This window comes from Palaemon carinicauda, chromosome 13 (assembly GCF_036898095.1).
Source record: "Palaemon carinicauda isolate YSFRI2023 chromosome 13, ASM3689809v2, whole genome shotgun sequence".
Classification (NCBI taxonomy): Eukaryota; Metazoa; Arthropoda; class Malacostraca; order Decapoda; family Palaemonidae; genus Palaemon; species Palaemon carinicauda.
Window position 1 is genome coordinate 119,379,027 of NC_090737.1, and position 12,829 is coordinate 119,391,855.

The 12,829-nt window shown below is 40.9% G+C and overlaps 1 protein-coding gene across 1 annotated transcript in view; it reads right to left on the reverse strand.

The window, feature by feature from the left end:
* Positions 1 to 12,829, reverse strand: part of Usp5 (ubiquitin specific protease 5) — a 100,643-nt gene that overhangs the window by 67,221 nt on the left and 20,593 nt on the right. The window contains exons 3-7 of the mRNA XM_068385738.1: positions 7,997 to 8,176; positions 7,528 to 7,674; positions 7,249 to 7,396; positions 6,080 to 6,192; positions 5,338 to 5,485 (exon numbers count right to left, since the gene is read on the reverse strand). Of these exons, the coding sequence (XP_068241839.1) occupies positions 5,338 to 5,485; positions 6,080 to 6,192; positions 7,249 to 7,396; positions 7,528 to 7,674; positions 7,997 to 8,176 (736 nt within the window). The remainder of the gene's footprint in view (positions 1 to 5,337; positions 5,486 to 6,079; positions 6,193 to 7,248; positions 7,397 to 7,527; positions 7,675 to 7,996; positions 8,177 to 12,829) is intronic.

Below are 12,829 nucleotides of genomic sequence, written 5' to 3' on the forward strand. Positions count from 1 at the left end.
CTTCGATTTTCTGTTTCTACCTGAAACACGCAATTCTACCCTTCATTAAAAGGTAGTAATTGCGAAATTAGTCGTATAATGCAAGCTCATAATACCAGCAAAAAACAGAAAACATATTTTAAGATAAAAAGAAAAATCAGTGGCTGGGAAAAAGACTAAACACTAGTTCATATAACTACGTTTTCAATCTCTCACCGCACATAGCCTGGGGACGAGAATAAAAACCTAAAAACGTTTTATCCTTCCTCCCCGTACAGCGACTAAGGACGTGAGTAACACGAGAACAACGTTACCCGCTTGAACGGAACGTTTACTCTCCTCTCTCTCCCTCCGTCTCTATCTCTCTCTCTCTTTCTCTCTTGATTTCGCACCTAAGAGAAGAGCCCAATTATATATCGTCAAAAAAACATGTTATTTGACTAAAGGAAAAAACTGAAAGGTTTTTCAAATAAAAAGTTCCTTTAAATTAGAATTTAAAACATTTAAGCTAAGAAAGAATGAACAAAACGTCAGAATCGATTTACTCTTACTGCAAAGTGAAACCGTGATACACTCTCTCTCTATCGTAACGATAGAGCGCATGTTGAACGTCCTGAACGTCAACAACTGCGTAGCATAAAAAACTAAACGTTAGTTCATCTTTGAAAACAGTACGAAGACTATCAAAGAAATTCTTTCATAAAATATTACATTTAAAAAGTTTTAAATCCTTAGCTCTTTAAAAGCTAAAGACGATATAAAGGGCTCAACGTTGATTAACTTCGGTTTCCAAGTTAGGACCGCCTACTCTCAGGAAAGGTCTATATAAACAAAGCATTAAAATTTATTTTTATATGTTTATAAAAAATGGAAAGTTAATCGAAGGGGCCTAATAAAGGCGGAGAGATATAAAATATATAGAGGAAAATCTATAACGTGATAAGATAATTACTAAAAGCCTAAACACACTTCCGTCTAAGGGAAGGGTCAGCCATTTAAAAGTGAAAGAAAGTCCATACTCTCTTTGTCACCATAATTAAATCTATCCAAAACGAGTTCAAATTTTAAGATGAAGATAAAACACCTGCATAGCGAAAGCTCAAAACTAGAATAGTGTACTTCACCAAATAGTTGTGAAAACAAATCCAGTTAGCAACAGCAAATTAGTAGGTCTTGCTGGTAGCCCGACAGAGAGAAAATTGAGTTCTTTGTTTACAATGAGTACTGGGTATCTGAACGACAGATGGCGCTGTTGAGTACACCCCCTACCTGTGTAGCTATCGCTGGCGAATTTTTCCGTAGAGTTTGTCTGTCGAGCAACAGAGTTGCAGCTATTATAATCACCGGCTAAGTTAAATATTGAAAAATCAAGCTGATCAGACCAGCAAGTTACATCTCTTATTTAAGAGTAAGCACAATGTCTCTGGGATACTTTGCACTTTGTATGGTCTTACGATAAAAAATACACTGTACATTAACGTCCCTGACTGGTGATTGCCAGTCTGGAGTTTGAGTTCTGCTCAAACTCGTTAGCTCCTTTAGTCGTTACAACCTCACCACCCTTGTGAGCTAAGGATGGGAGTTTGGGAGAGCCTATAGATCTATCTGCTGAGTTATCAGTAGCCACTGCCTGACCCTCCTTAGTCCTATCTTGTGTGGAAAGGGGGCTTGGGCACTGATCATATGTATATTATGGTCCGTTTTTATGGCATTGTCCTGCTTGATAGGGCAATATTACTGTGCCTTGCCTCTGCCGTTCATAAGCGGCTTTTAAACTTTAAACATGAACACTTTCTTAGATCAGTTTTTGCCCTTATTTTCTCATCAGTTTCCTTTTGTCTCTTCCTACCTATTCAATTTTGTTTAGATACAATTTTAAACTTTCCTTTTACAAAAAAAAAATCATATAACTTAGTGCTTGTGTTATTTTATATACACAAATCAACATAAACCCCTTCCTATCAATGATAATCGCTACAGCAAGTTATAACTTCTTGACTGATTCATCATCATCTCCTTCCATGCCTATTGACGCAAAGGGCCTCGGTTAGATTTTGCCAGTCATCTTTATCTAGAGCTTTTAATTCAATACTTCTCCATTCATCTACTTCATGCTTCATAGTCCTCAGCCATAGAGGACTGGGTCTTCCACCTCTTCTAGTACCTTGAGGATCCCAGTTGAATGTTTGGGGAACTGTTCTATCCAAACCATCTTCATCTACCCCTCAACATGATGTCATCCACATATGGCACTCAAGTAATTTCTTATACAGTACTTTCATTTCAAATCCTGTCCTGCCATTCAACTTCCAATATTCTTCTGAGGGATTTGTTCTCAAATCTACTAAATCTGTTGGAGATTGTTTCAGTGTCATACCATGACTCATGTCTATACAGTAACACAGATCTCACTAAACTGATTTATAGCCTGAATTTTATATGTAATTTCAGGCGATTTTATTTCCAAATTTTACTTAACCTAGCCTTGTATGATTTGCTTTTTTCAATCTTTCACTAAAATCTAATCTAAAAGACCCTGTATTGGATATCATAGTTCCTAAATACTTAAATGATTCTACCTCATTAATCCTTTCTCCTTCCAATGATATTTCATCTTCTACTAAATATTCCATCTGCATCACCTCTGACTTTCTTCAGTTTATCTTGAGCTCAACCTCCTGTGATATTTCATGCATTCTGGTAAGCAAGCATTGCTAATCATGTGGTGCTCTGCTAATAAGGACAGCATCATCAGCATACTCTAGGTCATCTAATTTCCTATTAACAATCTAGTTCAATTCTTCTCCATCATCTCCAACTGTTCTATGCATTACAAAATCCACAAAAAGAATAAACAACATAGGTGACAACACATTCCCTTGGAGTACCACACTGTTCACTGAAATTTATTTGATAGGACTCCACTGATTAACCCCCATATTTTCTTGTCATACTTCCTCGGTATTTATTAAATACTATTTATAAATTTGATTTACCCATCATTGACAATGCTGTATAAAAGGTATATACATTATAGTCAAACCTCCTCAACTGCTATTTTGACTATAACAATTGAATCTTTATTACCATTCCTAAAAATATACTATGAAACATCTTTTAACCTGGGCCGCTAAACTGGAAGCACCAAGCAAACTTTTAAAACTGCATAGCCTACCAAGACAGCCAACCGCTGATCTGCTCACCGCTCAATGTGTATGCACGTACTAAGCATCTTCTGCCAGCCCAGCGTTGAGATACCCGCTATTTAGTCTGCATCATTCTCAGTCTTCTGCTGCAGCTTTTAATTTGAGTGTCATGGCGTTATTCGTACGGAGATAGCAAAGTAACCACATGATTGTGTAATGTACAAACCTAAATATGTTTAAAAGTTCAGCCAATTCTGGCCAAAAGGCTAAATGAGCTCATATGTTGTTTTTCCTGATAGCAAAGGGAGAAATACTTGGAATCAATCATGAGAAAAAAAGATCTTATGCCAAACAGGCATCCGGTTCAAGGGATAGAAAGATTGGCCCACCTGGTATCCTGTGGCAATGCAGTGGATCATATGGTAAGGCTAGGGTTCTCTATTGGCCTAAGAATCTACTCGCCTTGAAGAATAAAGATGGGCATCCTATTTTCTGTCAATAAAGTAGGTCATTGGGTTATGATGAGGATACATTTCTACGCCCGTAGGAAGTTGATTTTTGTTGCATGTCGTATTTGTAAACATAACATACATCTGACAGCACTGAGATTACCAAATAATGCTTCTCTTAAGGGTTAACTACTGCACTGTATTTGTTTAGTGGCTACTTTCCTCTTGGTAAGTCTTGGGTAGTGCCATAGTCTCTGTACCATGGTCTTCCGCTGTCTTGGATTAGTTTGTATGTATGAGTATAGACAGTTATCCTACTTTGACCAAATGTTTCATAGTACAGTGTAAAAATATATTTCTTATTCCATCTACCACTTACAGGTGTCAGTGAGAATACAAATGGTTTTGGATGCAGAACTCAGTATGAAGGTAATGAACTGCAGGAAGACATTTACAGTCACCAATACCATTATGTTCATTTAAGGCACAATGGACGAGTTGTAACCACAGTTAGTTAATGCATGCTGGAAAATGTTTGGTTAGCAGCCATTAACAGCTTTACTAGATTCCTAGCAATAGATGGGCAAGTTGAAAAACTTTCAGAAACAGCTACACAGCTCTATGGCAATAGAATAGCTTACATTTTGTATATCACTGAAAATAGAGGAGCATCAAGAAGAGATAACAAATGAGGATTTAGATAAGCTCATTAAGTTGTTGACAGAAGAGGATGATGACGACGACTCAAGCTCTAAAACTGGACTTTGGACAAACTCGACAAGGTCTTTAAAATCCCGGGAATTAAAACCTTAACAACAGAATATGACTCACATTAAGAACAGTCCATTTTGGCGACTGGAGGAATACCAGATGCAATACTACCTTTGTAGCAGACCAATGACAAAATGAAAAAGCAAACAAAAACAGTTGTCAACCACCATTTTTTCCTCTAAGATAGAAAAAAGGACTCATCACCATTAACATCGTCTACTGCCAAACCAGCATCATCAACGTCATCTGCTGTCATGCCAAAAGTCTCTGCTTGACTTGCTTCCACTTGTCTCCATTGCCACCTATGTCTTACAAACTTCAGTCAAGTGACACAAATCTAGGTGAGCCTTATGCCGTTTCATCAAGTGATTAGAACTTGCTGTGATGCCTATGCCATAATCTCCTCATCTTAACAGTGAAAGCATTCGAAAAATGTCATTGTTTATGGAGCATTGAAAAAAAAAGAATGGAGCAATTGGTGAATACCTGAGAAGCATAAAGCATACATTATGTTGTTACTACTATGTAGTGCTATGTGTACTGCAAATATTTGTACATGTACAATACAGTACTAGTGTACTTCAACTGTACTACTGTATAGTATAAATGTACTGTACTATGAGAGAGAGAGAGAGAGAGAGAGAGAGAGAGAGAGAGAGAGAGAGAGAGAGAGAGAGAGAGAGAGAGAGAGAGAGAGAGAGAGAATACTGTATCTGTTTTATAAAGGGAATTTTCAAACCACAAACCACCATTAAGTTTATCTTGATTATTATCCACGGAATTCCGCAACCACTCAGGGTCTTCGAACGTATTTACCTTGGTTATAGAGGTCAGTGAAAACTCCATATGAAAATCTATTCCACAAAAAACTTGTGGAACCAGGATTTCTGTTAATTACCTTAACAGATGATATAATTAGAGGTAAAGATTTTATTACAAATTATCACCATATGAATTCTCTATAAGAATTTTATGATAAAAGAAATTCATACCTGTATAACCCGGACCATATTTTGGGATGAGTTTATTGCCTGACTCGGTCAATCTTGACCATTCCCAAGCTCTCTGGTTGCAGTCAATCTCAAGTTCCAGCATGGTCTTTTCCGTCTTCTCCATGACTTTGACGTTAATTCCAAAATGCTAATTGAAAAAAAGAAAAAATCATTAAAAAATTAAGCATAATCCAGTTATACTGTAGCTACATCTGTAACTTGTGAATCACTTTGAGATATAGTACAATTTAAATCTTAAATACTGAACCACTACGAACTAATCACCAGACTGTAGCCTATGCAGCTAAATTGTAAAAAAAAAGTCATATAAAAAAAAAATCTAATACTTAACTACCAACATATCATTAATAAAACTGTATTCTCACTACTGAAGTCAATGAGATTTTTTCAAAATAATAGATCTAGATTTTGAACAAATAAAATTAACATTCCCAATACGCAATTTTTTTTTGTTTAAATACTGTACTGTATTCCTTAGGCTGCTGGCAGTGACAAACATTCAATTACCCACAATATACTCTGGTAACGAGAAAGTGTTCTTGTAACACAAACATATTAATAACCATTTGAAAAAACCATGGTCTCATCATTTTGCTTTTACAGTATTTCTATTTATTACCCAATAAAAAAAAATTGTATTTGTACATACACAATCCAACTGCATAGATAGTAAGGTTCTGTTATTATAAAAGTAAAATAACTTCTGAACAAATCAACTTACAGCTAAATGTTTAACCAGATTAGGGTCTATGACCATATCATCTTCATCATAACTGTAGACATCAGCATTGCCGTCTTGAGTGATGGTACCTAATTTCACAGCCAGGGGATGCTCTGAAAATTTCAAAAAAGAAAATCAATGTCACCGTCTCATAAATGGCTAACTAAAGTGAAAATGTTATCAAAACTGAAAAATCTAACGTAAAAAATTCCTTAAAAGTTTATAACATACACACCTGTATTCATTTCTACTTTTATCCACCAAATCGGCACCAATCATACTAAATGGAAATTGCCACATGAGGAAAATGAAGTACTTCGGAAGTTTAACCTTGGCCCGAAAGTGCAATTTTGATACGGTTTAAATAAGATTTTCCTAGTTTTATAATACTACCACTAGAGAATCATTGGGTCCTTTGACTAGCCAGATGATAGAACCTTGGATCACTCTCTAGATGTGACTCATCTTTCCTTTGTCTTCATGTACAGTATACCACATAATCTCATATATCCTTTACACATTCTCTTCTTTCCTCATACACTTGACTACACCATACAAACCACAACATTCTTCTTCACTCAATTGGTTAACTACTGTAATTGTTCAGTGCCTACTTTCCCCTTCTTATGGGTAGAATTAATTATTTAGCTACAGTATGCCTCTCATCTACAAGAACACTCCAAAATCAAACCAATGTCCCTTGAGCCTTGGATAGTGCCATAGCCTCTGTACTATGGTCTTCCACTGTCATGGATTTGAGTTCTCTTACTTGAGGGTACACTCAGGCACACTATTATATCTGTTTTCTCTTACTCTTTTATTATTATTATTATTAATTACTAGCTGCAACCCTAGTTGTAAAAGCAGAATACTATAACCCCAGGGGCTCCAACAGGGAAAATAGCCCAGTGAGGAAAGGAAACAAGGAAAAATAAAATATTTTGAAAACAGTAACATTAAAACAAATATCCCCTATACAAACTATCAACAAAACCAGAGGAAGAGAAATAACATAGAATAGTGTGCCCGAGTGTACCCTCAAGAATAAAGGTTACCATTAAACTTTCCTGACTGATGAGGATCAAGCAATACTGTAATCACATATTCTACGTTGACACTTGATCAACATGCTGTATTTTCCTTCCAAGTAAATCTACTTAAGTACTTACTTGATTTGTAGTAATGTTCAACAGCATGATTATTGCCCCCAGATCCTGCCAACTGTCTTCGCCCACAGAGAATTCTTCCATCAGTCAGGTTTAGCCATAAATTGTCTGTTTTGTCACATTCTTCACATTTCCAACCACTTGGTGGAACCTAATAAAAAACAAAAAGGCTATAAAAGACTATAAAGAAGACAGCAACATTTAGCTACTTGAAATCAGCTATGTTCAAATTCATAATGAAACTTTGCCTATAGTTTTACAGTAACTTGGAAATATTCTAACCTTAACTCCATTATCAAGTTGCTGAAGTGTGTCTGCATGTTTTGTCACCTGACGTACTTCTCCATCCCAAGCACCAGCTGCAGCTTCTATTTCAGCCAAGTGCAAAGCTGATTCGGCTTTTAAAATGCCCTCTACAGACTGTCGCACCTACAAAAGAAATCATTGCAAATCTTTATAAAACCCTTTAACTAAATGAGAGCTGAACCGGCAGAATCTTAGTGGACTCTAAGGAGGAATACATCATTATGCTGTAGATCAAAACAGTTATAAATACTTCTAGTAAATCATATATTTACAAGTAGCTTTTCATCCAGAAAATTCCAAATTACTGAAAAGATGATATTTTTGCTTCACAAAAATATTTTCAGGGAATCAAAGAAATAACAAAATCTTTTCTACTTTACTTACCCTGAAATAAAAACTAGCTTCGATACACTGATAGACCAATACATGTAAAAGAATAACTTACAATTTCTGGAAGATCTGCATTAGGGAAAGGTATGACATCGAAGGCCGGCAATACGACAACAGAGTTGGTTTCTTCAAATTCATATCGCTTTTTGTTTGCATCTACATTGAATCCTCCTTCTATCCCAATTGCTAGACGAGCTATCTTCTTTTCAGGCTCTAATTCTTTCTCTGGTGGGAGCTGCAACACCAAGAAAGAGCACTCATAACCATAAGAATAACATACAAGAACTTTTATTTACCTTATAAAAGTTTGAATGCTGAAATACAAACTTTGTGAAATTCATAAAAAATATTTTTTTTACACAAAATCAGAGAATAACTAAGGAAAAACAAAAGAAAACATTTAATTCAAGGCATGTAATATCTTGATAAATTTTTCAAAATGTAAGGACCTCTTGTTTGGAGGTAATTTGTATTTTCCCTAACTATGCAAACCTGATTCCTTTACATAGGATAGAATATCAATGAAGCTGGAGTACACACTAGTAAAACTTTCATAACGAAGTGTAATCAGGTAGCCAGTAGATGCCAGCTGGGAATGGGGAAGTCCTGCCCCACCCCCACCCCCAACACTGATTTCTTACTGATTATTATTATTATCATCATTATTAATATTACTTGCCAAGCTACAAGCCTAATTGGAAAAGCAGGAAGCTATAAGCCCAAGGTCTCCAACAGGGAAAATAGTACAGTAAGGAAAAGAAATAACATGAACTACAAGAGAATTTTAAGAAGAAAAATAACACAAAAATCAAAAATTTTAAGTAATTTTTATTTTTCCTAACATACTTACCGAGAACTACTTTCTTAGGAGTTACCTGTAATCTCCTCTCTACCGACCAGAGTTTTGTGTAGGATACCCTAAAACCCGTTTTCTATGGAGGGCTATCTCGGGCGTAAGAGAACGTGCCCCGAGGGTAGCTTTTGCGCTAGGTCGAGGTCCGCCTGGGTCGTGACCGTCAGTAAGTTCTTTGGATGTTGCACAATACTCGCAAGGGCAGAGAGGCACTCGGGGAAGGAAGGGAGGGCCATTACCCGAAAGTAGTTCTCGGTAAGTATGTTAGGAAAAATAAAAATTACTTAAAATTTTTGATTTGTTCCAACACGAATACTTACCTCGAACTACTTTCTTGGGAGACTTACACTTTAGGAGGCGGGAGTGCCTTTCTGACTTTCAGACCCAGTAAGCGGAAGCCAAGAGGCCTAGGTATAAACGAAACATACTAGGAAAACGGACGATAGGGTAACTACACAAAGAGCTCACGTTAGTGTTTAAGTACTCACCCTTTGAAAAACTTCTTCTGATGTTGAATCCAGTAACGTAGTTGAGGAGAAACGTGTTATCCAATGGTTACAAGAGGGTTATCTCCGATAAGGATAGGGAAAAACGGGGAATAGGGTGAAAGGGAACGAACCTGTGTCTCCCGGTTTGCTATCCACGATTGAGCCTGGGGCTTTTACCGTTAAACCACTTGGAGAGCGGAGATGACTGTTCCAATGGAGAACTCGTCTAAGGACTTCCTCGAGTAGTCCTTGAGGTAATGGGCAGTAAAGGTTGACTGGTTAGACCAGGTACCTGCTCGAAGAATCTGACCCACTGCCATGTTTTTCTCAAAGGCTGCGGACGTACTCAGACCCCTGATGTCATGGGGTTTGGGGACGCCTGGCAAGGCCAGAGCTTCTTCCCTGTAGGCCCTGGCAATAACTTGTCTCAACCAGAAGGAAATGGTGTTCTTGGATACCTGTTTCTTAGTAACACCCGTGGAGACGAAAAGGCTCTTGATGCCTGGCCGGAGATGAGCCATCCTTTCAAGGTATTTTCTAATGGCACGGACCGGGCATGATTTCAAATCCTCAGCCTTCCCCGTCCTAGGGATGGCTGGCAGAGAGAAACCTTCGAATTTAGGATCCCAGACAGCTGGATTCTGGGTCTTTGCCACAAAAGAGGGAACGAACTTGAAAGATATTTCTTTCCACCCCCTCGAATGAGAGAGGTCATAAGACAGCCCATGGATCTCCCCTACTCTTTTAGCGGAAGCCAAGGCTAGCAAAAAGACTGTCTTGAGAGTGAGATCCCTGTCTACGATATCTTTCATTGGTTCGAAGGGGGGGCCACTTAACATCTTCAGGACCCCTAGCTAAGTCCCACTGAGGTACCCTAACTGCCTGTGGGGGGCAGGACTGCTCGAAGTTCCTGATAAGCATCGAGATGTGCCTAGAGGAACCCAGGTCGATGCCCTTCAGGAGGAAGACTTGACCCAAGGCGGCTCGTACTCCTTTTATGGCTGGGATCCACATTCCTATTTTGTCCCTGAGATATACCAGAAAATCCGCTATGTCTGGGACCGAGGCTTTGAGGGGTTTAATGAGCCTCGAAGCGCACCACTTCGTGAAGGAGGCCCACTTAGCTTGGTAGACCGCTGCCGACGACCTTCTCAGGTATAGTGACATCCTCTTAGCAGTAGCTGATGAATACCCCTCATTCTTCAGGAGTCGCTCGATAGTCTCCAGGCGTGAAGACGCAGAGACTGTGGGTTGTCGTGAAATCTGAGAAAATGCGGTTGTTGTAGAAGGTCTGCCCTGTCGGGGAGTGGCCACGGAGGTTGACTCGCCAGGTCTTTTAGGTCTGCGAACCACTCTCTCTCCGGCCACCAGGCCGCTACCAAAGTCATCCTTAAGTTCTGGGCAGTCCTTACTCTGTTGAGTACTTGCCTTATCAACGTGAAGGGGGAAAAAGCGTACATGTCTAGGTTGTCCCCCCTGTGCTGAAAGGCATCCTCCAAAGCTGCCTTCGGGTCTGGGACAGGAGAACAATACACGGGAAGTTGCGCGTTCAGTTAGGTTGCAAAGAGGTCCAACACCGGGGAACCCCAACGTTGGATGATGAGCTTGGCTACTTCTGGAAGGAGGGACCATTCTGTCCCTACTATTTGACCCATCCTGCTGAGACCGTCGGCCAGCACGTTCTTTTTCCCGGGGATGAACCTTGCTAATGACACAACCTGGTTCGTTTCTGCCCAATCTAGAATCTCTAGGGCGAGATCGCACAATTCCCTTGACTTCAAACCTCCTTGTTTCTTCAAGAACGTTACCACTGTGGCGTTGTCGCACATCAACGCCACAGTGTTTCCCCTTAGTAGATCTACGAAGTGTAGGCAAGCTTTCTGGACTGCCTTCAACTCTAGGACATTGATGTGTAGGCTTTTTTCACCGTCCATCCAGGTTCCTCTCGCTGTCTCGTCGAGGAGATGGGCTCCCCATCCCTGGTTGGAGGCATCTGTGAACAGAAGTAACTCGGGAGGGTCGTTCGCGAAGGGCATCCCCTTGAGCGAGTTCGATCGGCAATGCCACCATTCCAGGGAGGGCATTGTGTTTGGTAGGACTGGGATTAGATCTTGTTGCGAGTCCAGTTGGCGCCAGAGGTTCTTCAGGTTCATTGGACGGCTCTGAGCCTGATTCTCCCCTGGGGAACCAGTTTCTCCAACGACACCAGATGCCCTATTAGTCTTTGCCAGTCCTTCGCTCTCCTGGGTTGCCCCTACAGGAACGGACGAAGGATCTCCCTCAGATTGCTTATTCTGTCTTCCGAAGGAAATGCTTTTCCCAGAAGGGTATCTAGTGTCATCCCCAAATAGGTCATTCTGGTGGAGGGGGATAGGTTCAATTTTTCCGGGTTGATCACGATACCCAGATCCTTGCAAAACTGGAGAAGTTTCATCCCTTGCTCTTTCAAGACGTCCTTCGAGGAGGAAAGAAGCAACCAGTCGTCCAGGTACCGGATGAGGCGAATGCCTCGTTCGTGAGCCCACACTGAGACTGTCGTGAAGACTCTCGTGAATACCTGGGGCGCTGTTGACAATCCGAAGCAAAGGGTCTTGAATTGCAGGATCTGGGAACCCCATTTCACCCGTAGAAACTTTCGACTCGAGGGGTGGACCGGAATTTGGAAGTAAGCGTCCTTGAGGTCTATGGTCATCATGTAATCTTTCTCCCTCAAGACAGCATGACTGACTTCGGGGTGTCCATTTTGAAGTCTGTCTTCCTTACGAATTTGTTGAGGGCCGACAGATCTATAACCGGCCTCCACCCCCCTGTCGCTTTTTCCACCAGGAACAGACGACTGTAGAAACCTGGACCTGGGTGTAGGATCTCTTCCATGGCGCCCTTCTCCAACATGGAGGACACCTCCTCTTGAAGGGCGGCTCTCTTCAACGGATCCTTGGGAACCAGCCACTCCGACCGGCTGGCCGGAATTAGAGGGGGGGGGGTTCTGCTAAGAACGGTAGCCTGTAGCCCTCCTTCAGTACGGACACTGTCCAGGGCTCTGCTCCGTGAGCTTTCCATGCTTGCCAATATAGTCCGAGGCATCCCCCAACCTGTGGCTTGGGCAGGGATAGAGGGCCTCTCACTCTATCTCCTCCTGGAGGAGCGGCCTGAATGGCCTCTCCTGGAGGAAGAATAACATGTTCTAAAGGAGGCTGAAGCTGCTGGGACTCCTCTACGGGGGGGCTGAGGCGCTGAGGCCCAGGAGGAAGAAGGAGCTTCTCGCTTCGTCATGCTAGGAGAGGCCTGAGACGTCGCGGCACTGTCTGAGACTGACCTCTTGTAGGGCGGTCTCCTTACTGGCGTAGGCCTGGGAGTGTTTAAATCTTTCCTTTTGGACACTTTCTCCATGATCGTTTCCAAGTCCTTTAAGGGGAACAAGGAGTCACCCCACAAAGGAAGGCTCCTCATGGCCCGCGCCTCTCTGTCTGGGACCTTCCGGGACACCTTCGCCAGGATGGTGTCTCTCTTGCGAAGCACCCAATTCGCGGTCAGGGCTAGGGACTAG